The sequence below is a fragment of the Hyperoodon ampullatus genome (genome assembly GCF_949752795.1).
Source record: "Hyperoodon ampullatus genome assembly, chromosome: X".
Taxonomy (NCBI): domain Eukaryota; kingdom Metazoa; phylum Chordata; class Mammalia; order Artiodactyla; family Ziphiidae; genus Hyperoodon; species Hyperoodon ampullatus.
In genome coordinates this window covers 48146821-48170648 of record NC_136913.1, presented here as the reverse complement: position 1 = coordinate 48170648, position 23828 = coordinate 48146821, and the positions used below count along the sequence as shown (strand labels likewise).

At 38.3% G+C, this 23828-nt stretch overlaps 1 protein-coding gene across 4 annotated transcripts in view; it reads left to right on the top strand.

The window, feature by feature from the left end:
- The window catches only part of WNK3 (WNK lysine deficient protein kinase 3), a gene marked incomplete at both ends in the record, with an annotated part of 136350 nt that overhangs the window by 72151 nt on the left and 40371 nt on the right, over nt 1–23828 (top strand). For all 4 annotated transcript variants that reach the window (XM_079727426.1, XM_079727425.1, XM_079727424.1 and 1 more), the window contains 7 exons: nt 394–458; nt 10946–11093; nt 11752–11868; nt 13061–13216; nt 13298–13349; nt 14906–15043; nt 15405–16333. In XM_079727426.1, the coding sequence (XP_079583552.1) occupies nt 394–458; nt 10946–11093; nt 11752–11868; nt 13061–13216; nt 13298–13349; nt 14906–15043; nt 15405–16333 (1605 nt within the window). The remainder of the gene's footprint in view (nt 1–393; nt 459–10945; nt 11094–11751; nt 11869–13060; nt 13217–13297; nt 13350–14905; nt 15044–15404; nt 16334–23828) is intronic.

Below are 23828 nucleotides of genomic sequence, written 5' to 3'. Positions count from 1 at the left end.
GCTCCAGATGCACAGGCTCAGTAGCCGTGGCTCACGGGCTTTGTTGCTCCACGGCATGTGGGATCTTCCCAGACCAGGGCTCAAACCCGTATTCCCTGCATTGGCAGGCAGACTCTCAACCACTGCACCACCAGGGAAGCCCAATGCCGTCTTTTTTAATGAAAACGTCTTGATGAATATCAATACTGCTACATTTTATTTTTCTTTATCTTTGGTGGTAACATGAATAATAGGATTGATAGAGACATTCAGTAATGTAGACATTTTACCTGGACTGTGTGGTAACCAAAGTATGAAATGTAACAAACACATTTTCTGCAATAATAGAAAATTGCACCTTCAGCTTAAAGTTTGCTGTTATCATAATAAGTTTTATTTCTGTGCTATTTACAGCCTGTATCCCAAGCAGTTGGAGCTGAACAACCAGCAGCTCTTCTAAAACCGGATTTAGTTCGAAGGTGAGTATCTTCAAATTAATACCATGAAAGCGATGAGGGAATGTTGAAGTACTGCATTCATTAGGTGCTTAGTGTGTGTTGACTGAAGAAGTTTCTGTGTTCTAGTATTTGTGTGTATGTTCAATAAAAATAGTAGACATTATTTTTACTTTTTATGTTGATAAAGATCATATGGACTATGAAATTATTGACCATTTTCTTGTTCACATTATTATAATATTCTGGGGTTTTTGTTTTTGTTTTTTTTGGCTGCACCACCGTGGCTTGTGGGATCTTAGTTCCCTGACCAGGGATTGAACCCATGCCCTTGGCAGTGAGGGTGCGGAGTCCTAACCACTGATCTGCCAGGGAATTCCCATCATATTCTGTTCTTAGGAAAATACTATAAGAATTAAAAAAGGAAATAAGAAATAATATAATTTAAAGTTCCAGCTAATCTAAAGAAATAAATTACAACCAGATATATAATTATATTGTTATTTGGTAGTTATAAACTAATATTTTTCTCTATCTTGTTCAGATTGGGTTAATTTCTCTTGTTCTGTCTTCAGGTTCACTGATTCTTTCCTTTGTCCTATTCATTCTGCTATTGTGCCCACTCAGTGCATTTTTTATTTCTATGATTGTACTTTCTATAATTTCCATTTGTTTCTTTCTTAATATTTTCTATTATTATGAGATTTTCTGGCTTTTCATTTGCTTCAAAAGTATTTGTGATTGCTCACTGAAACAATTTGATAATGGCTGCTTTAAAATCCTTGTCAGGTAATTCCAATATCTGATTCATTCTGGTGTTGGCATCTGTTGATTGTCTTTTCACATTCAAGTTGTGATTTTCCTGGTTTTTGGTATGACAGAGAATTTTCATTTGTATCCTGGACATTATGGACATTATGTTATGATACCCTGGATCCTATTTAAATACTCTATTTTAGCAGTCAGTCACTGTGTTTAGGTGCAAAGGTCCTGGTCTACTTTTGTGGACTATGGTTCTAATGACAATTTAGTTTTCAGAGTCTTTGTATTATTATTCTGATCTGCTTGGTTCAAATGACACCATTGGGACCCACTGCTGGACCAAGGGGTTGGAGAGCACTTCTCTAGGCCCGCTGCCCTAAGCCAGCTCTCCAGACCACATGCTACTTGTAGGGGTCCCAACAGCATCACCACGGGAGGAAAGGGCCCACCTGAACCACCTTCTGTTGCTAGGTTGGGGTTCAGGAGACCACTGGGCTCGGGCTACCTTTGCCTTTTGGCCCAGGAGTCAGGAGATGCCAAGCTGCTATATTTTTCCTCAAGTCCTGGGAGTCCCTAGCTAGTCTGCCTTCATCTTTTCACTCTTCAGTGCCCTCCTGTGATATTCTACTGTATTATTTCCAGACTTTTTAGTTATACTTAGTGGGGAGGAATGGGGAGAGTTGAGTTTCTGCCATCTTGTCCCAAACCCTAAACTAGTGTTTTCAGATAACTTTACAAAGTGAATGATACAGCTGCATTGACTAGAATTATGTCCCTTTTATCCTCTGAACGTGTTATTTATTATGGCTATTTCTCTATTAAAAAACAGCAGTATTAATGTATTTTCTTCCTCCACTTGTATTTATGAAAATTCTTTTTCACAGGGACAAAGAAAAACATTTAGGAGTTAGTTTTATTTTTTCTTGTATATCTTTTATTTTATTTATTTTTTTGCATCTTTATTGGAGCATAATTGCTTTCCAATGGTGTGTTTGTTTCTGCTTTATAACAAAGTGAATCAGCTATACATATACATATGTTCCCATATCTCTTCCCTCTTGCATCTCCCTCCCTCCCACCCTCCCTATCCCACCCCTCTAGGTGGTCACAAAGCACCGAGCTGATCTCCCTGTGCTATGCAGTTGCTTCCCACTAGCTATCTATTTTAAGTTTGGTAGTGTATATATGTCCATGCCTCTCTCTAGCTTTCTCACAGCTTACCCTTCCCCGTCCCCCTATCCACAAGTCCATTCTCTAGTAGGCCTGTGTCTTTATTCCTGTCCTACTACTAGGTTCTTCATGACATTTTCTTTTCTTAAATTCCATATATATGTGTTAGCATACGGTATTTGTCTTTCACTTTCTGACTTACTTCACTCTGTATGACAGACTCTAGGTCTATCCACCTCATTACAAATAGCTCAATTTCATTTCTTTTTATGGCTCAGTAATATTACATTGTATATATGTGCCACATCTTCTTTATCCATTCATCCGATGATGGACACTTAGGTCACTTAGGTTGTTTCCATCTCCGGGCTATTGTAAATAGAGCTGCAACGAACATTTTGCTACATGACTCTTTTTAAATTATGGTTTTCTCAGGGTATATGCCCAGTAGTGGGATTGCTGGGTCATATAGTAGTTCTATTTGTAGTATTTTAAGGAACCTCCATACTGTTCTCCATAGTGGCTGTACCAATTCACATCCCACCAGCAGTGAAAGAGTGTTCCCTTTTCTCCACACCCTCTCCAGCATTTATTATTTTAGATTTTTTGATGATGGCCATTCTGACTGGTGGGAGATTATATCGTACTGTAGTTTTGCTTTGCATTTCTCTAATGATTAATGATGTTGAGCATTCTTTCATGTGTTTGCTGGCAGTCTGTATATCTTCTTTGGAGAACTGTCTATTTAGGTCTTCTGCCCATTTTTGGATTGGGTTGTTTGTTTTCTTGTTATTGAGCTGCATGAGCTGCTTATAAATTTTGGAGATTAATCCCTTGTCAGTTGCATCATTTGAAAATATTTTCTCCCATTCTGAGGGTTGTCTTTTGGTCTTGTTTATGGTTTCCTTTGCTGTTCAAAAGCTTTGAAGTTTCATTAGGTCACATTTGTTTATATTTCCATTTCCCTAGGAGGTGGGTCAAAAAGGATCTTGCTGTGATTTATGTCATAGAGTGTTCTGCCTATGTTTTCCTCTAAGAGTTTGATAGTTTCTGGCCTTACATTTAGGTCTTTAATCCATTTTGAGCATACTTTTGTGTATGGTGTTAGGGAGTGATTTAATCTCATACTTTTAAATGTACCTGTCCAGTTTTCCCAGCACCACTTATTGAAGAGGCTGTCCTTTCTCCACTGTACATTCCTGCCTCCTTTATCAAAGATAAGGTGACCATATGTGCGTGGGTTTACCTCTGGGCTTTCTATCCTGTTCCATTGATCTATCTTTCTATTTTTGTGCCAGTACCATACTGTCTTGATTACTGTAGCTTTGTAGTATAGTCTGAAGTCAGGGAGCCTGATTCCTCGGGCTCCGTTTTTCATTCTCAAGATTGCTTTGGCTACTCGGGGTCTTTTGTGTTTCCATACAAATTGTGAAATTCCTTGTTCTAGTTCTGTGAAAAATGCCAGTGGTAGTTTGATAGGGATTGCATTGAATCTGTAGATTGCTTTGGGTAGTAGAGTCATTTCCACAATATTCATTCTTCCAATCCAAGAACATGGTATATCTCTCCATCTATTTGTATCATCTTTAATTTCTTTCATCAGTGTCTTATAATTTTCTGCATACAGGTCTTTTGTCTCCTTAGGTAGGTTTATTCCTATATACTCTTTTTGTTGCAATGGTAAATGGGAGTGTTTTCTTGATTTCACTTTCAGATCTTTCATCATTAGTGTACAGGAATGCCAGAGATTTCTGTGCATTAATTTTGTATCCTGCTACTTTACCAAATTCATTGATTAGCTCTAGTAGTTTTCTGGTAGCATCTTTAGGATTCTCTATGTATAGTATCATGTCATCTGCAAACAGTGACAGCTTTACTTCTTCTTTTCCGATTTGGATTCCTTTTATTTCCTTTTCTTCTCTGATTGTTGTGGCTAAAACTTCCAAAACTCTGTTGAATAAGAGTGGTGAGAGTGGGCAACCTTGTCTTGTCCCTGATCTTAGTGGAAATGATTTCAGTTTTTCACCATTGAGTACAATGTTGGCTGTGGGTTTGTCATATATGGCCTTTATTCTGTTGAGGAAAGTTCCCTCTATGCCTACTTTCTGCAGGGTTTTTATCATAAATGGGTGTTGAATTTTGTCAAAAGCTTTCTCTGCATCTATTGAGATGATCATATGGTTTTTCTCCTTCAGTTTGTTAATATGGTGTATCACGTTGATTGATTTGCATATATTGAAGAATCCTTGCATTCCTGGAATAAACCCCACTTGTTCATGGTGTATGATCCTTTAAATGTGGTATTGGATTCTGTTTGCTAGTATTTTGTTGAGGATTTTTGCATCTATGTTCATCAGTGATCTTGGCCTGTAGTTTTGTTTCTTTGTGACATCCTTGTCTGGTTTTGGTATCAAGGTGATGGTGGACTTGTAGAATGAGTTTAGGAATGTTCCTCCCTCTGCTATATTTTGGAAGAGTTTGAGAAGGATAGGTGTTAGCTCTTCTCTAAATGTTTGATAGAATTCGCCTGTGAAGCCATCTGGTCCTGGGCTTTTGTTTGTTGGAAGATTTTTAATCACAGTTTCAATTTCAGTGCTTGTGATTGGTCTATTCATATTTTCTATTTCTTCCTGATTCAGTCTCGGCAGGTTGTGCATTTCTAAGAATTTGTCCATTTCTTCCAGGTTGTCCATTTTATTGGCATAGAGTTGCTTGTAGTGATCTCTCATGATCTTTTGTATTTCTGCAGTGTCAGTTGTTACTTCTCCTTTTGCATTTCTAATTCTATTGATTCAAGTCTTCTCCCTTTCTTTCTTGATGAGACTGCATAATGGTTTATCAATTTTGTTTATCTTCTCAAGGAACCAGCTTTTAGTTTTATTGATCTTTGCTATCATTTCGTTCATTTTATTCATGTATTTCTGATCTGATCTTTATGATTTCTTTCCTTCTGCTAACTTTGGGGTTTTTTTTGTTCTTCTTTCTCCAGTTGCTTTAGGTGCAGGGTCAGGTTGTTTATTCGAGATGTTTCCTGTTTCTTAAGGTGGGATTGTATTGCTATAATCTTCCCTCTTAGAACTGCTTTTGCTGCATCCCATAGGTTTTGGGTTGTCGTGTCTCCATTGTCATTTGCTTCTAGGTATTTTCTTATTTCCTCTTTGATTTCTTCAGTGATTACTTCGTTATTAAATAGTGTATTTTTTAGCCTCCATGTGTTTGTATTTTTTACAGATCTTTTCCTGTAATTGATGTCTAGTCTCATAGTGTTGTGGTTGGAAAAGATACTTGATACAATTTCAATTTTCTTAAATTTACCAAGGCTTGATTTGTGACCCAAGATATGATCTATCCTGGAGAATGTTCCATGAGCACTTGAGAAAAATGTGTATTCTGTTGTTTTTGGATGGAATGTCCTATAAATATCAGTTAAGTCCATCTTGTTTAATGTATCATTTAAAGCTTGTGTTTCCTTATTTATTTTCATTTTGCCTCATCTGTCCATTGGTGAAAGTGGGGTGTTAAAGTCCCCTACTATGAATGTGTTACTGTCGATTTCCCCTTTTATGGCTGTTAGTATTTGCCTTATGCATTGAGGTGCTCCTATGTTGGGTACATAAATATTTACAATTGTTATATCTTCTTCTTGGATCGATCCCTTTATCATTATGTAGTGTCCTTCTTTGTCTCTTCTTGTAGTCTTTATTTTAAAGTCTGTTTTGTCTGATATGAGAAATGCTACTCTAGCTTTCTTTTGGTTTCCATTTGCATGGAATATCTTCTTCCATCCCCTTAGTTTCAGTCTGTATGTGTCTCTAGGTCTGAAGTGGGTCTCTTGTACACAGCATATATATATATGGGTCTTGTATTTGTATCCATTCAGCCAATCTGTGTCTGTTGGTGGGAGCATTTAGTCCATTTACATTTAAGGTAATTTTCGATATGTATGTTCCTATTCCCATTTTCTTAATTGTTTTGGGTTCGTAATTGTAGGTATTTTCCTTCTGTTGTGTTTCTTGCCTAGAGAAGTTCCTTTAGCATTTGTTGTAAAGCTGGTTTGGTGGTGCTGAACTCTCTCAGCTTTTGCTTGTCTGTAAAGGTTTTAATTTCTCCATCAAATCTGATTGAGATCCTTGCTGGGTAGAGTAATCTTGGTTGCCGGTTTTTCTCCTTCATCACTTTAATTATGTCCTGCCACTCCCTTCTGGCTTGTAGAGTTTCTGCTGAAAGATCAGTTGTTAACCTGATGGGGATTCCCTTGTGTGTTATTTGTTGTTTTTCCCTTGCTGCTTTTAATATGATTTCTTTGTGTTTAATTTTTGACAGTTTGATTAATATGTGTCTTGGCGTATTTCTCCTTGGATTTATTCTGTATGGGACTCTCTGTGCCTCCTGGACTTGATTAACTATTTCCTTTCCCATATTAGGGAAGTTTTCAACTATAATCTCTTCAAATATTTTCTCAGTCCCTTTCTTTTTCTCTTCTTCTTCTGGAACCCCTATAATTCGAATGTTGGTGAGTTTAATGTTGTCCCAGAGGTCTCTGAGACTGTCCTCAGTTCTTTTCATTCTTTTTTCTTTATTCTGGTCTGCAGTAGTTATTTCCACTATTTTATCTTCCACGTCACTTATCCGTTCTTCTGCCTCAGTTATTGTGGTATTGATCCCATTAGAGTATTTTTAATTTCATTTATTGTGTTGTTCATCGTTCCTTGTTTCATCTTTACTTGTTCTAGGTCCTTGTTAAATGTTTTTTGCATTTTTTCTATTCTATTTCCAAGATTTTGGATCATATTTACTATCATTCTGAATTCTTTTTCAGGTAGACTGCCTATTTCCTCTTCATTTGTTAGGTCTGGTGTGTTTTTATCTTGCTCTTTCACCTGCTGTGTGTTTTTCTGTCTTCTCATTTTGCTTATCTTACTGTGTTTGGGGTCTCCTTTTTGCAGGCTGCAGGTTCGTAGTTCCCGTTGTTTTTGTTGTCTGTCCCCAGTGGCTGAGGTTGTTCCAGTGGGTTGTGTAGGCTTCCTGGTGGAGGGGACTAGTGCCTGTGTTCTGGTGGATGAGGTTGGATATTGTCTTTCTATTGGGCAGGTCCACGTCTGTTGTTGTGTTTTGGGGTGTCTGTGGACTTTTTATGATTTTAGGCAGCCTCTCTGCTAATGGTTGGTGTTGTGTTCCTGTCTTGATAGTTGTTTGGCATAGGGTGTCCAGCACTGTAGCTTGCTGGTCGTTGAGTGAAGCTGGGTGCTGGTGTTGAGATGGAGATCTCTGGGAGATTTTTGCCGTTTGATATTATGTGGAACTGGGATGTCTCTTGTGGACCAGTGTCCTGAAGTTGGCTCTCCCACCTCAGAGGCACAGCAGTGACTCCTGGCTGCAGCACCAAGAGCCTTTCATCCACACGGCTCAGAAGAAAAAGGAGAAAATGTAGAACGAAAGAATTAGTAGAAGTAGAAAGAAAAAAAGAAAGAAAGAAAGAAAGAGAGAGGAGGGAGGGTGGAAGGCGGGAAGGAAGGAGGGAAGGAAGGAAAAAAAGCAAGAATATAAAGTAAAATAAAATAAAATAAAGATAAAATAAAATTAAGTTATTAAAATAAAAAATACTTAAGAAAAAACAATTTAAAAAAAAACGGACAGATAGGACCCTAGGACAAATGGTGGAAGCAAATCTGTACAGACAGAATCTCACACAGAAGCATACACATACACACTCACAAAAAGAGGAAAAGGGGAAAAAATCATAAATCTTGCTCTCAAAGTCCACCTCCTCAATTTGGGATGATTCGTTGTCTGTTCATGTATTCCACAGATGCAGGGTACATCAAATTGATTGTGGAGCTTTGATCCGCTGCTTCTGAGGCCGCTGGGAGAGATTTCCCTTTCTCTTCTTTGTTCTTACAGCTCCCGGGGCTCAGCTTTGGATTTGGCTCCGCCTCTGGGTATAGGTTGCTGGAGGGCGCCTGTTCTTCGCTCAGACAGGATGGGGTTAAACGAGCAGCCGCTTCGGGGACTCTGGCTCACTCAGGCCGGGGTGAGGGAGGGGTACGGATGGGGGGCGAGCCTGCGGTGGCAGAGGCCAGCGTGACGTTGCACCAGCCTGAGGCGTGCCGTGCGTTCTCCTGGGGAAGTTGTCCCTGGATCCCGGGACCCTGGCAGTGGCGGGCTACACAGGCTCCCTGGAAGGAGTGTGTAGATAGTGACCTGTGCTCGCACACAGGCTTCTTGGTGGCGGCAGCAACAGCCTTAGCGTGTTATGCCCGTCTCTGGGGTCCGCGCTTTTAGCCGCGGCTCACGCTCGTCTCTGGATCTCCTTTAAGCAGCGCTCTTAATCCCCCCTCCTCGCGCACCAGGAAACAAAGAGGGAAGAAAAAGTCTCCTGCCTCTTCGGCAGGTGCAGACTTTTCCCCGTACTCCCTCCCGGCTAGCCGTGGTGCACCAACGCCCTGCAGGCTGTGTTCACGCCGCCAACCCCAGTCCTCTCCCTGCGCTCCGACTGAAGCCCGAGCCTCAGCTCCCAGCCCCGCCCGCCCCGGCGGGTGAGCAGACAAGCCGCTCGGGCTGGTGAGTGCCGGTCGGCACCTATCCTCTGTGCGGGAATCTCTCCGCTTTGCCCTCCGCACCCCTGTTGCTGTGCTCGCCTCTGCTACTCCGAAGCTTTCTCCCTCTGCCACCCTCAGTCTCTGCCCGCGAAGGGGCTTCCTAGTGTGTGGAAACCTTTCCTCCTTCACGGCTCCCTCTCACTGGTGCAGGTCCCGTCCCTATCCTTTTGTCTCTGTTTATTGTTTTCTCTTTTGCCCTACCCAGGTACGTGGGGAGTTTCTTGCCTTTTGGGAGGTCTGAGGTCTTCTGCCAGCGTTCAGTGGGCGTTCTGTAGGAGTTGTTCCACGTGTAGATGTATTTCTGGTGTACCTGTGGGGAGGAAGGTGATCTCCGCACCTTACTCTTCTGCCATCTTCCCCTCGTCCTCCGCCTACTCCTCTTAACTCTTTTGTATATCTTTATATAGATACTTCCTGAGTAGTTTTTAGGAGAAAGGACTTAACCTAAAAATTAATTTAAAAAATATCTGCTGCTTACAGATCTCATTTAAGTTTCAAATGTATTTATTGGAATTTTTGTTATTTATTGAAATATCTTCAAATTTATTAAAGAGAAAGCTGAAAAATACCTTTGACACAGATCAGCTGAAAGTTAGTCTGCTCTGTCATAATCGTATTGACTTGAACCTGCAGAATATAACTAGTTAGAGTTAATCATGTTGAATCATTTTCACATCATTCATTTTCAGTTTTTTAAACCAAAATTATGGTGTATTTTTTCTTCTTCCCTCCCTCCCTCCCTCCTTCCCTCTTCCTTCCTTCCTTCCTTCCTTCCTTCTTTCCTTCCTTTCGTTCTATTGAGGTAAAACTCATTACCCTTATATTAGTTTTGGATATACAATAGAGTGATTCAACATTTGTATATATTATGAAATGATCACCACAATAAGTCTAGTTTAAACATCCATCACCATACATAGTTACAAAATTTTTTTTCTTGTGGTGAGAACTTTTAAAATCTACTCTCTTAGCAACTTTGAAATATGCAATATAGCATTATTAACTATAGTTGCCATGCAGTACATTACATGACTTATTTATTTTGTAACTGGTAGTTTGTACCTTTTGACTCCCTTCACCCATTTTGCCCACTCTCCACCCCCTCCCCCCACCCCTGCCTCTGGCAACAACCAATCTGTTCTCTGTATCTATGAGCTTTGGAGATTTTTCGTTTTTTTAGATTGCGCATTTAAGTGAGATCATATGGTATTTGTCTTTCTCTTTCTGACTTACTTAGCATAATGCTCTCAATTTCCATCTATGTTGTTACAAATGGCAAGATTTCATTCTTTTTTATGGTAGAATAATATTCCATTGTATGTACATACTACATGTTCTTTATCTCATTTTCATTTCTTTTTCTGTTTCCTGCAGTATTCCTGTCTTCCACACCTCATGTATCCCCTGTTGTGTTTGTTACATAAACAGCTATATTTTGAGTGAGAATTGGTTTTTAGAAGTTTTATTTGAACATATTATTAATAAGAAAAACCCCAAAACAAACAAAATAAAATTGATCAGGAATATCCCGTGATAAAAGGTTCCACAGAGGTCCATAACTAGCAGTGTTTTTCTTTCAATCCCACTACTGTGAGATGTTGGCCTAATACATACAATATAATCTCAGTGTTTCATAACTTTTAAAAACAGCTTTATTGAGATATAATTCACATACCATTAGATTTTCACCCATTTAAAGTGTACAATTCGATGGCATTTAGTATATTTGCAGAGTTGTGCAGTCATAACTTTTTGAGAGATATTGTACTACTTATATATTTTATTTAAACATTATTTATGATTTTATAATTGAGGGTTTTTCTTAGAATTTTATCATCAAGATGGAATGATTCTATCCACAAAGGAATTTCAGTTGTTAACTCTGATTTGGGTTAAATATTGGACTTTGAGAATTATGGAATAATGTCTTCTCTGAGAAATTGAATTGGAGTTGCTTTTGTTTTTTTTTAAAAATAATAGTTTGAATAATGATGTGGCAGCTGTGAAAGAAAACACCAATACCCCTGATAACTCAAGTGGAAATGGCAAACAAGATCGGATCAAACAGAGAAGAGCTTCCTGTCCTCGATCAGAGAAGGGGACTAAATTTCAGCTTACTGTCCTTCAGGTCAGTGTATAAATATGATTTGGTTAAGAGTGCATGTTGAAGTCTGGGGGGTCAGGGAGGGGAGATGTTGCTGTGGAGGTGAGTATAGGGTATTATGAAACTCTGCAGCAGACACTCTTGAACACAAATCTTTGTATATATACCTGATTATTTCCTTATGATAGATTCCTAGAAGTAGAATTAGTGGGTCAAAGGGTATGAAGATTTTTTTAAAGTTTCTAAATACGTATTTCTAGGTTGCTGTCCATAAATTTTGGACCAGTTTACATTTCCATTAGCAGTGCATTTTCTTTAGCTTAAAGGGTCAATTTGTGGGAGAATTTTGGAAATGAATGAACAGATTTAGATCTTTGCATTGCAGATAGCTATAGTGACCGTTGTAACTATTTTTTTGTCTTTTCATAGAAGTTGTGTTCCTTTTCTTTCCCACAGGTTCACATTTCTAACTTATTTTTTGCTGAATAATTTGAGCCTTAGATTTGTCATACAATGGTTGTTTAGACAGTATTTCATCAAGGGAAAAACAGAATCTTTTTAGATTTTGAACAGTTTAAATCATTTTTTTCATATATTGTATGTGAACTCCAAATGTTTCCTGCACCATTTACAAAGAGAAGACAATGACTGACTCTTAAACTAGTGACATGTTTGTGCCCAGGTGTCAACCTCTGGAGACAACATGGTGGAGTGTCAACTGGAGACACACAATAACAAGATGGTCACCTTCAAGTTTGATGTTGATGGTGATGCACCAGAGGATATTGCAGACTATATGGTAAGTACAGTAAAACTAAATTATTTTCTCTTCAGCATTCTGTCTCTTTTTCCTCTCTAACTCTCCTGCCGTTTATTCAGAGCCATCTTTTTTTAGGGTACTGCTAGTTTTTAAAATTTGTACAGAGCTAAATTGGTTATGATCAAGAGTAAGTCACTATACCTCCTCTGGTTTCTGTATATTTATGTGTAAAATATGAGGGAGTTTCATTAAGAGAGGATCTAGGTCAGTGCTTCTTATCCCTAGCTGCATGTCAAAACCACTGGAAGAGCTTTTTAACAATTCTGTTGGGAATACCCTGGTGGTCCAGTGGTTAGGACTCAGTGCTTTCACTGCTGTTGTCTGGGTTGAGTCCTGGTCAGGGAACTAAGATCCTGCAAGCCACGTGGTGCAGCCAAAAAAAAAAAAAAAAACCAAACAAAAACTAAAACAAAAACAATTCTGTTGCCTGGGTCCCTAATTAAATCAGAATTTTTGGAGATGAGACCTAAGCATTAATAGTTTGTAAAGTTCCCCAGGTAATTCTAATGTATTAGCTACTGATATAACATCTTACATATAGGTGTTCAAGTAATGTTCATCATTTCATTTAGTTTTTGTATTTGCTTTGAATTGTTAGGCTTAAGTTAGTATTCCCCTCCTCTTGTGTTTTTAATGGGGATGAGCTAGGGTGGCATGAAGAGTACATAATGCTTTTGTTTCTGCCAGTTTTCTTTGTATATACATTCCTGGCGAAGCAGAATTTAACATTTTAAAAGTTAATAATTTTGTCAGTCTGCCTCTTATTCAATGTAGTATTTTCTGAACTGTCTCTAGGCCATTCTTTATCGTCTTTAGAGATGCTTCATTTTGTGATTTTTTTTTATTTAAAAGCTTTTGCATTTGGACATCCTAGTTTTAAACGTAAACATTACCTCAGTTATGTTCTTCAAATGGCAATCAATTTATAGAATGCCAGATTTTTTTAAAATGCTGGCTTCTGGTAGGTAGTGCCAATCTGACCAATGTCAGTGTTCTCAAAATAGAATAATTTAATGTATTATGTGGCATTTTATTGCTGGTCTTTGTTAACTCTGTTGTGGCATTTAGATCTAAATACCTAATTTATTTTTCTTTATGGTAGTCACTATATTATAATGTTGAAGAAACTAAATTCATTCTTGTGAATAGACTTACTTTTACTTTTGGATAGGTCGAAGATAACTTTGTCCTGGAAAGTGAAAGAGAAAAATTTGTAGAAGAATTGAGGGCTATTGTAGGTCAAGCCCAGGAGATCCTTCATGTCCACTCTGCTGCAGAAAGAGCCGTTGGAGTTGACTCTATTACTGTGGAATCCAGCAGTAGCCAAGTAAGAGCAATTGCTTAGCAAATAGGTCTTCTCGGATATGTATCAGGAACTCCTTTATTTATCTATTCATTTTTAATTCAGACAGGATCATCTGAACAAGCACAGATAAATGCTGCATCCACTCAAACCAGCAGTAAGTATACTTAATAAAATTTACCATTTGGCTTTTGAAGCAAGACATTTGGAAACTTTTAATGTACACACCTTGGGAAAGATGTTAGCCAATAAAGGAATTTGATAAATTGTTAATGTAGGTTTTCCCACACTTTGAAAGGACTTTATAGCCCAGAAATACGAAGTAAAAAACGTGAGAAGTAAGACCATTCTCCAAATTTCCTCCAAGTATTGGTTCTTTACCTGATTAATTTATTTCTGAGTTGTTGCATGGTATGTTACCAGAAAAGCAGTCACAGTACTGCTGACCTTTAATGGACAACAACTTTCTTAACTAAAATCATTATGTTCTAAGTTTGCCTCATGTTTTAATAGCATTAGTATCTTGATTTCATTCTACCAATGATACGCTTCTACCTGCTATGATCACTGATAAGTTTTTGTAAATCAGATACCAGATAAACTGCCAGGGTCTAAAAATGGGGTCTTCTATTTTCTTTTCTCATAACCTTATCTCTCCATTCTTCTCAACTCTGGTCATGGGTATATTTAGAGTGTCTGGGAGGGGGAGAAGAGCCACAGACAAATGAGGACATCTGAAGGAATTATAACAGCATAAAGAAGCAACAGGTGGTATGGGAGTCATGGAACTAGATACCATTACCCTCAAATGTAGTTTGTGTTAGGATGCCAGGGTTCTCCTCTGTCTTCTTTTTCTCATTAGCAGGAGTCTGAGTAGATTTCTTTTTATTTATTTATGGCTGTGTTGGGTCTTCGTTGTTGCATGCGGGCTTTCTCTAGTTGCAGCGAGTGGGATCTGCTCTTCGTTGTGGTGTGCGGGCTTCTCACTGTGGTGGCTTCTCTTGTTGCGGATCACGGGCTCGAGGCGTGCAGGCTTCAGTAGTTGTGGTACACAGGCTTAGTAGTTGTGTCGCACGGGCTCAGTAGCTCCGTGGCATGTGGGATCTTCCCAGACCAGGGCTTGAACCCGTGTCCCCTGCATTGGCAGGCAGATTCTTAACCACTGCACCACCAGGGAAGTCCCTGAGTATATTTCTGACTGGCAAAGTAGGGTAAAGTTTAAAAGAGAATAACTTATTTGAATAAGTTAACAAAGTAGGAGTACAGATGTAGGGGCTTATTTTACTTTACTTTTTAAGTTGTCATACAATAAAATAGACTTTTTTTTCTTTTGGTGTAGGGTTCTGTAAATTTTAGTCCTCTTATAGATTTGTGTAAGCACCACCATAATCAGGATACAGGACAGAAGATGTAGGTTTTAGTGGAAAAAGTGCTTTTCGTTTTTTTCCCAAAAGTGCCCTGCTTTTAATTGCTATTGATACAATGTGTGTTTCCATAGAATCCAAAATCCTTCTCTAAAGATATCTTGTGCTTAGTTGTTAGAGTATTTGTCAGTCAGGGTTGGGAGGTCTGGTCTTATAAGTTACACATATCCTAGTGCCATTGGAAATGGAGATAAAAGACAAAACGGTGTTTTAACCTGGTTTCCTTAGTCAATAGGTAAACATATTGACAATTGCTTAGCATATTAATTTTTGCCAATTCTTTCTACAGATGAATCTGCTCCTCAGTCATCCCCAGTTGGTCGATGGCGATTTTGTATCAATCAGACAATAAGAAACCGTGAGGCTCAATCTCCTCCTTCTCTTCAGCAGTCCATGTCTACAGTTCCTGGGCTAAATCTGCTTTCTAGTAAGTGTTTGTTCTCTGCCACCTTTATCCAGACCTGGAAGATGGGGATGCAAAATATATACTGTATCTTTAACTTGTTTTCATGGGTATTTCATGCTTATGAGAATTTTCATAAGCATTTTTGAAGATGTTAATGTTAGGAGGTAACTTAAGCCATTTAAATTTTAATGTTTATGAAAAAAAGGAAAAGGTTTTTCTCCTTGTTAGGTTGAATTCTGTGTATTTTGAGTCTTATTTACAAGAGTACTTTCACACAAGTTCTAATTTGCCCCTTGCTCCTCCAGTTCCCTTTGAGTTTGGGTACTAGTCCTTGCTTTGTACTTACCAATACATGCTTAGCCATTCTTTGTTATTGTTCCAGGTCCAAGAAACATAAGTAATAAGGAAATATCACAGGACACGCTGCTCACTCTAGAAAATAATCCATGCCAGCGTGCCCTTTACACCGCCACATCAGAACACAAGGATGTAGTTGATGGTAAGATTTCTGAATATGCCAGTGTAGAAACTAAGCAGCCAACTATACTTTATCAAGTGGAAGATGACAAGCAGATAATGGCACCAGTTGCTAGTAGTTCCAGTCATATGGCTACTTCAGTTCGTGCAGTTCCACTTGAATGTGAGGGACTCACCAGCCAAGCAGGCATATTCCTACCTGTGTATCCAGGTCACCAAGCTGCCAGTCAGGCAGCTCCTGGTGAGTCAACTCAGATTGCTCCTAACTCTCTTAGAACTCCGGCATTTATGTCTGATCAAAAGCCTCAGCCCTTACCAGTGCAGCAGCCAACTACAGATGCAGAGTTTATTTCCCAAGAAGGAGAAACCGCAGTGATCATGGAAGCAATTTCTCCTAAGATGGTCATTCCCACTCAGACCCCTGGCCTTGAACCAACTAGCCTGCTGTCCTCTACGGTCCTGGAATCAGATGGGGAAGGACCTCCAAAAATGGAGTTTGCAGACAACCGAATTAAAACTCTGGATGAAAAATTAAGAAATTTGCTCTATCAGGAGCATAGCATGTCTAGCATCTATCCTGAGAGTCAGAAGGATACCCAAAGCATAGACTCTCCATTTTCTTCCTCTGCTGAAGACACAGTCTCATGTCCAGTGCCAGAAGCCATAGGCATCAGTCACTGTGGAATTCAAGATAGTCCTGCACAGTCCCCTAATTTTCAGCAGACAGGCTCTAAGATTCTGTCCAATGTGACTGTGAGTCAGCCTGCTAACATATCCGTGTGCAAAAGGGACCTGAATGTGATAACTTCTATACCCAGCGAATTATGTTTACATGTAAGTATCATTCTTTCTAACCAATTCCTTATCCTGTGCTTTTAAAGAAATGCCTTCTTTTCTAAAGTTCTGTCCTTTGAAATGAAATTATCTATGTCACAAGATTCTGAGGTCACAGGTATTTAAGAAGGCCATAGCTTAGGCTGCAGGGGCCCAGAACTTAATAGAGACAGTAGAACTTTCTTGGTGAGAGAGCCCTCTGGTGAATTAGCTAGGAACTTGTGAGCAATGTTTATTTTTGTATTAATGACAGAACAGGACTGATTTATAGATTGTTTTAGTGGGTAGGAAGAACTTGCTTTTAGATTTCCACTTAAAAATGCCTGTTATCAGTTTCATTTTTTAAATATTATGGTTTTAATTTAATCTTGTTTGTGGGTTTTTATTTATTTGAAAAAAATATTTTAAAAGAAAATTAAAAAACCCCATAATCTCATGACTTGGTTTTTTTCACTTATGTAATGTAGGAATTTAATTTCTCTTTTCTGTTCCTTCAACTCATAGGGATAACCACTATCTGGTGCTTATCCACTATATGGTACTAATCCTCCTTGACTTAAGGTTACACAGATTTACTTACAAACCTACAACTTCTTATTCACAAAAATAGTATTGTGCTATAAACATATTGGTCTACAACTTAATTTTTTAATTTTACAGTATATCATAGACATATTTTTAAATATTTATCACTGTATCTCTTTATTATTGTTATTATTATACAACTAGTATATGCATGTATATAAAGTAAAATCCACCCCACTTCTAAACCTATAGACACAGCTGTTGATAAACCTTTCCAGACATGGTTTTCACTAATATACAAATATTTATATAGCACTTCTTTATATGTATTATATCTATTTAGAAAGACACAGATACATACTATATATTTATATACACATACTACCTTACATACATGTGCGTTCTAAATTTTTTTCCCACTTATGGACATCTATCCATGTCAGTATACATAGTTCCACCTCATCTAACTTTTCAAACAATATATTTATTTATTTATTTGGCTGCATTGGGTCTTAGTTGCGTGGTGCCCAGGCTTCTCTCTAGTTGTGGCTCTTGGGCTCTATAGCGCACAGGCTTGGTAGTTGCGGCGCACGGGCTTAGTTGCCCCGCGGCGTGTGGGATCTTAATTCCTCAACCAGGGATCGAAACTGCATCCCCTGCATTGGAAGGCGGATTCTTAACCACTGGACCACCAGGGAAGTCCCCTCACCTAACTTTTTTAAACAACAGCATAATATTCCATTGAGTAAATATAAGTACTTATTTTTTGGTAAACTAGTAATTTAAAATTATGCAATTAATGCATAAATGCAAAAGAAATTCAGAAGGATAGAAAATTAAAAGGAATTGTTGTGTTAACACTCCCACTCCCCAAACACTATTAAGTTCCTGGTTTTAATTCTTGTGGTCACTGCTATTAATAACTTATAAATAATATACTTATCGATTTTTTGATATAGTAATTTTATACAATAAATTTTGACTCACTTCTATGAAAGGTAGAGAAATTATATTTTCCCTTTCCTCTACTTTTCTTACCCATACACCTCCCAATTTTTATTACTTAAATTACTTTTTAACATTGGCAAAGTTTATAACATCTACATTTTTTTCTTTATCGGTTTTGCTTTGTCTGTAGGTTGATTGGAAAAACTGAAAATCAGTAAACAGCATTTATATTATGATTATTTGTGTTACCTGATAATCACGTAACGTGATTAGAACCATAAAAAAATGAAATGTAGGGCTTCCCTGGTGGCGCAGTGGTTGAGAGTCTGCCTGCCGATGCAGGGGACATGGGTTCGTGCCCCGGTCCGGGAGGATCCCACATGCCACGGAGCGGCTGGGCCCGTGAGCCATGGCCGCTGAGCCTGCGCGTCCGGAGCCTGTGCTCCACAACGGGAGAGGCCACAACAGTGAGAGGCCCGTATACCGCAAAAAAAAAAAAAAAAAAAGAAAAAAGAAAGAAATGTAATTCTCTGTCATTTAAATTTTGTTGCTCAAGAGACTCTTCCAAGTGTCAATGTTAAATGGATTCTTTTGTTTGTTTCAAGTGTCCATTGCTACATCTAGATCAAACTTATTACCTGCCACTGTTTCTGGTGTCCTAGAATTCCTTTTTGTTTCCCCCCTGAAATGCTTCTATGAGTAATATTTTTAAATATGTTGCATGGGTGACCAATTTTTAAAAATTTTTTTAATGTCCAGAAATATCTTTATTTTGCTTCACAATTAAGTACAGATGGTAGGATCATTTTGAGTTAATTTTTGTATATGGTGTGAGATAAAGGTCCAGCTTCATTCTTTTGCATGTGGCTATCCAGTTGTTCCAGCACTGTTTGTTATTTTATTCTTTGTTGTTATTATAAATGAAATTGTTCTCTTAATTTCCTTTTCAGATTTTTCATTGCTAGTGTATAGAAATACGATTGATTTTTGATTGTTGATGTTGTATCCTTCAACTTCGCTGAGTTTTTTTATTAGCTGTGAGAGCTTTTGGTGGATTTTCTATATAATATCAGTATATAAGATCTTATCATCTGTGAATAGAGACAATTTTATTTCTTCATTTCCTGTTTTTCTTATCTATTAACTTTTCATTTCATGCTTTTTAAAAAAATTCTTGGCTGCATGTGGTCTTCATTGCTGCGTGTGGGCTTTCTCTAGTTGCTGTGAGTGGGGGCTATTCTTCGTCGCAGTGTGCGGGCTTCTCATTGCAGTGGCTTCTGTTGTGGAGCCCGGGCTCTAGGCACGCAGGCTTCATTAATTGTGGCACGCGGGCTCTAGAGTGCAGGCTCTGTAGTTGTGGAGCACGGGCTTAGTTGCTCCACGGCATGTGGCATCTTCTTGGACCAGGAATTGAACCTGTGTTTCCTCCATTGGCAGGCAGATTCTTAACCACTGCACCACCAGGGAAGTCCCTCATTTCATGCTTTCCATCTCTTTGTCCTTTTGCTTTTTGTAGTGGGAGAATGTCTCAACTTTTAAGCTGTTTATAATCTCCTATTCAGCTATTATTTTATGTCAAGAATTGTATTTTTAATTACTAGTAACTATAGTTCATTCTTTTTCTTATGGATATAGTATATTCACACATCTCTTTCAACATATTAAAGTCTTATTCTGTGTTATTAATGCTGTTTCCTTGGGTATGCTGTTTGTTGAGTTTAGTGTTTTCTTAAAGTGCTGATTTCCCAAAAGTGTTGGTGATTCTTCGTTGTGTACTCAGTTTTTCTTTTTCCCCCATAAGATTCCCTGTTTGTCTGTTTGTAAATGCTATATATAATTACTATAGCCTTACTCCAGTAATTGTGGGAAAAGCGTGGGACATGCTTTCTGGCACTGGGTATTGCAACTTGTCTTTAATACTGCCCAGAGGGAAGTCCAATAGCTAGTCTTCAAAGGTAGCAGGGCTTCCCCTTACTCCTGGATCTTGTCTCTTCCCTACATTACTGACCTTTTTCTTGGCAATAAACATTTTCCTCCTTGCCACTCTTATTTGGGAGCAGATGCCTCTGCTGTCTTTTGTTCATTGTGGAGATGAGGTGGGAAGGTGCCCCAACCAGTTCACTCGTCCATTCAGTGAATATCTGCTGAGCAGTGAATAAGTCAAGATCTCTGTTTTTGTGGAGCTCACATTCTAGTGGGGGCAGATAGATCCTAAACAAATAAATAAAGGGCTATGATAGGAAGACTAAGGAATTACTTTATATAGGGTGGTCAGGGAAGGATTTGTATGTGATGGTGACATTCATAGGTGGAGACCTGTTCCAGGAAACAAAAGAAGGCCAGTAAGTAGGAGAGTGTTATAAGATGATGCTGAAGTGACAGATAGGAGACAGATAGATTGTTATAGCTTTGTAAGCGTTCTGTCCAACCACCCATCCTTTTGGCTGGCCAGGGCACTCTCTCCTGCTGCCCATATCTACCACCTGAATTTGCTGCATTTTGAAACAGTTCCTGCATATGTCATTATGCATTAAAGGAGGCTGCTTTTTCCTCCTTTAATCTTATAGGCAGGGCTTCTCTGGTGGCACTGTGGTTAAGAATCCGTCTGCCAATGCAGGCGACACGGGTTTGAGCCCTGGTCCGGGAAGATCCCACATGCCACAGAGCAATGAAGCCCGTGCACCACAACTACTGAACCTGTGTTCTAGAGTTTGTGAGCCACAACTACTGAGCCTGAGTGCCACAACTACTGAAGCCCACGTGCCTAGAGCCCGTGCTCTGCAACAAGAGAAGCCACCACAATGAGAAGCCCATGCACCACAACGAAGTGTAGCCCCCACTTGCTGCAACTAGAGAAAGCCCACACACAGCAACAAAGATCCAACGCAGCTAAAAAATTAATTAATTTAAAAAATCTTATATGCATGTGTCTACATCTGTTTTTCCTGTTGTACCTGTAGATTTGGGTTGGTAAGGGAGGCTAGAACTTGTATTTAATTTATCATCTTGATCCAGTTATTACTTAATAAAAATCTTTTCTGTAATTTCAGTGGGACCAATGGAACACTTTCTAAATCATAATATTATTGAGAGTTTTTTCCTCTTTATGAAAGTAGTATTACTTGTCCAAAATGGGACTTTGGAAAATAAAAACTGTTCAGAATTTTACTTTTAATAACTGCTGACTTAAGTGTTAATAATGCTTACCCCAAACTGCAGTTTACTTAGTGCCGCTTAGGCTGTCTTCCTTCAGACAAATGCTGAATCCCTTTCTTTGAACTTTTACTCTTTTAATTTTCTAAATTAGTAGGGGCTGTGCTCATGTTTCCCAAAGTATTTCTGGCTGTGTATATTAATTTTTTGTATTAGTTATTATAAGAAATTTATTTTTAGAATACTCAGAATACAGCAGCAGTTAATTCTGATTTTTGAGGGGAGGGATGGGAGGACAAGAAGAGGCAAGAATGATTTTATAGCCAGCTGTGGCCTGATGTTAACAATTTTTAGAGTTTGAATTTGAAATAATTTTGAGGTCCATTGTAAATTTCTGTGTGCTTATATAAGGTAAGGAACTTGATTTGGTAATATATTTCTGTAAATGTAAATGCCTAGATATCTTGTTTTTTCTATGTTTATCATGTGTGTCAGGCATCTTTAACTCTCAGATAATATAAGCATAAGTGAAAATTTCCATTTTAAGATCATAGGGTTTAAGTAAGCTTTTTTAGTGAATTGGTGCATATGAGGGTTATTTCCTTCATATTTTAATTTTCAGTTTTCAAAGTTGCTATAATAAAAAAAATTCTACGGTAGAAGTTTAATATTCTGCTGTTTTATTTATCTGAAGTCTAAATAGTATTTTTAAAGAAAGGGGAAGGCTTAATTCCTATAAGTTGAATACTTCAGGTTTAGTCTGATATGATACTATTAATAGAAGTATACATAGCATTCTATTTTTTTTTACATTTTTATTGGAGTATAATTGCTTAACAATGGTGTGTTAGTTTCTGCTTTATAACAAAGTGAATCAGTTATACATATACATATATCCCCATATCTCTTCCCTCTTGCGTCTCCCTCCCTCCCACCCTCCGTATCCCACCCTTCTAGATGGTCACAAAGCACCGAGCTGATCTCCCTGTGCTACGCGACTGCTTCCCACTAGCTATCTATTTTACAGTTGGTAGTGTATATATGTCCATATACACACTACCACTCTCTCACTTTCTCCCAGCTTACCCTTCGCCCTCCCCGTGTCCTCAAGTCCATTCTCTAGTAGGTCTGTGTCCTTACTCCCGTCTTGCCCCAGGTTCTTCATCACCTTTCTTTTTTTTTTTCTTTTTAGATTCCATATATATGTGTTAGCATACGGTATTGTTTTTCTCTTTCTGACTTACTTCACTCTGTATGACAGACTATAGGTCCATCCACCTCACTGCAAATAACTCAGTGTCATTTCTTTTTATGGCTGATTAATATTCCATTGTATATACGTGCCACATCTTCTTTATCCATTTATCTGTCGATGGACACTTAGGTTGCTACCATGTCCTCGCTATTGAAATAGTGCTGCAATGAACATTGTGGTACATGACACTTTTTGAATTATGGTTTTCTCATGGTATATGCCCAGTACTGGGATTGCTGGGTCGTGTGGTAGTTCTATTTTTAGTTTTTTAAGGAACCTCCATACTGTTCTAAATAGTGGCTGTATCAATTTACATTCCCACCAACAGTGTATGAGGGTTTCCTTTTCTCCACACCCTCTCCAGCATTTATTGTTTGTAGATTTTTTGATGATGGCCATTCTGACTGGTGTGAGATGATATAGCACTGTAGTTTTGATTTGCATTGCTCTAACGATTAATGATGTTGAGCATTCTTTCATGTGTTTGTTGGCAATCTGTATATCTTCTCTGGAGAAATGTCTATTTAGGTCTTCTGCCCATTTTTGGATTGGGTTGTTTGTTTTTTTGATATTGAGCTGCATGAGCTGCTTGTAAATTTTGGAGATTAATCCTTTCTGACTTGCTTCTTTTGCAAATATTTTCTCCCATTCTGAGGGTTGTCTTTTCGTCTTGTTTATGGTTTCCTTTGCTGTGCAAAAGCTTTTAAGTTTCATTAGGTACCATTTGTTTACTTTGTTTTTATTTCCATTTCTCTAGGAGGTGGGTCAAAAAGGATCTTGCTGTGATTTATGTCATAGAGTGTTCTGCCTATGTTTTCCTCTAAGGGTTTGATAGTGTCTGCCCTTACATTTAGGTCTTTAATCCATTTTGAGTTTATTTTTGTGTATGGTTAGGGAGAGTTCTAATTTCATTCTTTTACATGTAGCTGTCCAGTTTTCCCAGCACCACTTATTGAAGAGGCTATCTTTTCTCCATTGTATATTCTTGCCTCCTTTATCAAAGATAAGGTGACCATATTTGTGTGGGTTTATCTCTGAACTTTCTATCCTATTCCATTGATCTATATGTCTGTTTTTGTGCCAGTACCATACTGTCTTCATTACTGTAGCTTTGTGTTATAGTCTGAAGTCAGGGAGCCTGATTCCTCCAGCTCCGTTTTTCTTTCTCAAGATTGCTTTGGCTCCTCGGGGTCTTTTGTGTTTCCATAAAAATTGTGAATTTTTTTGTTCTAGTTCGGAGAAAAATGCCAGTGGTAGTTTGATAGGGATTGTATTGAATCTGTAGATTGCTTTGGGTAGTAGAGCCATTTTCACAGTATTGATTCTTCCAATCCAAGAACATGGTATATCTCTCCATCTATTTGTATCATCTTTAATTTTTCTCATCAGTGTCATAATTTTCTGCATACAGGTGTTTTGTCTCCTTAGGTAGGTTGATTCCTAGGTATTTTATTCTTTTTGTTGCAATGGAAAATGGGATTTAACTTAATTACACTTTCAGATTTTTCAGCATTAGTGTATAGGAATGCAAGAGATTTCTGTGCATTAATTTTGTATCCTGCTACTTTCCCAAATGCGTTGATTAGCCCTATTAGTTCTGATGGCATCTTTAGG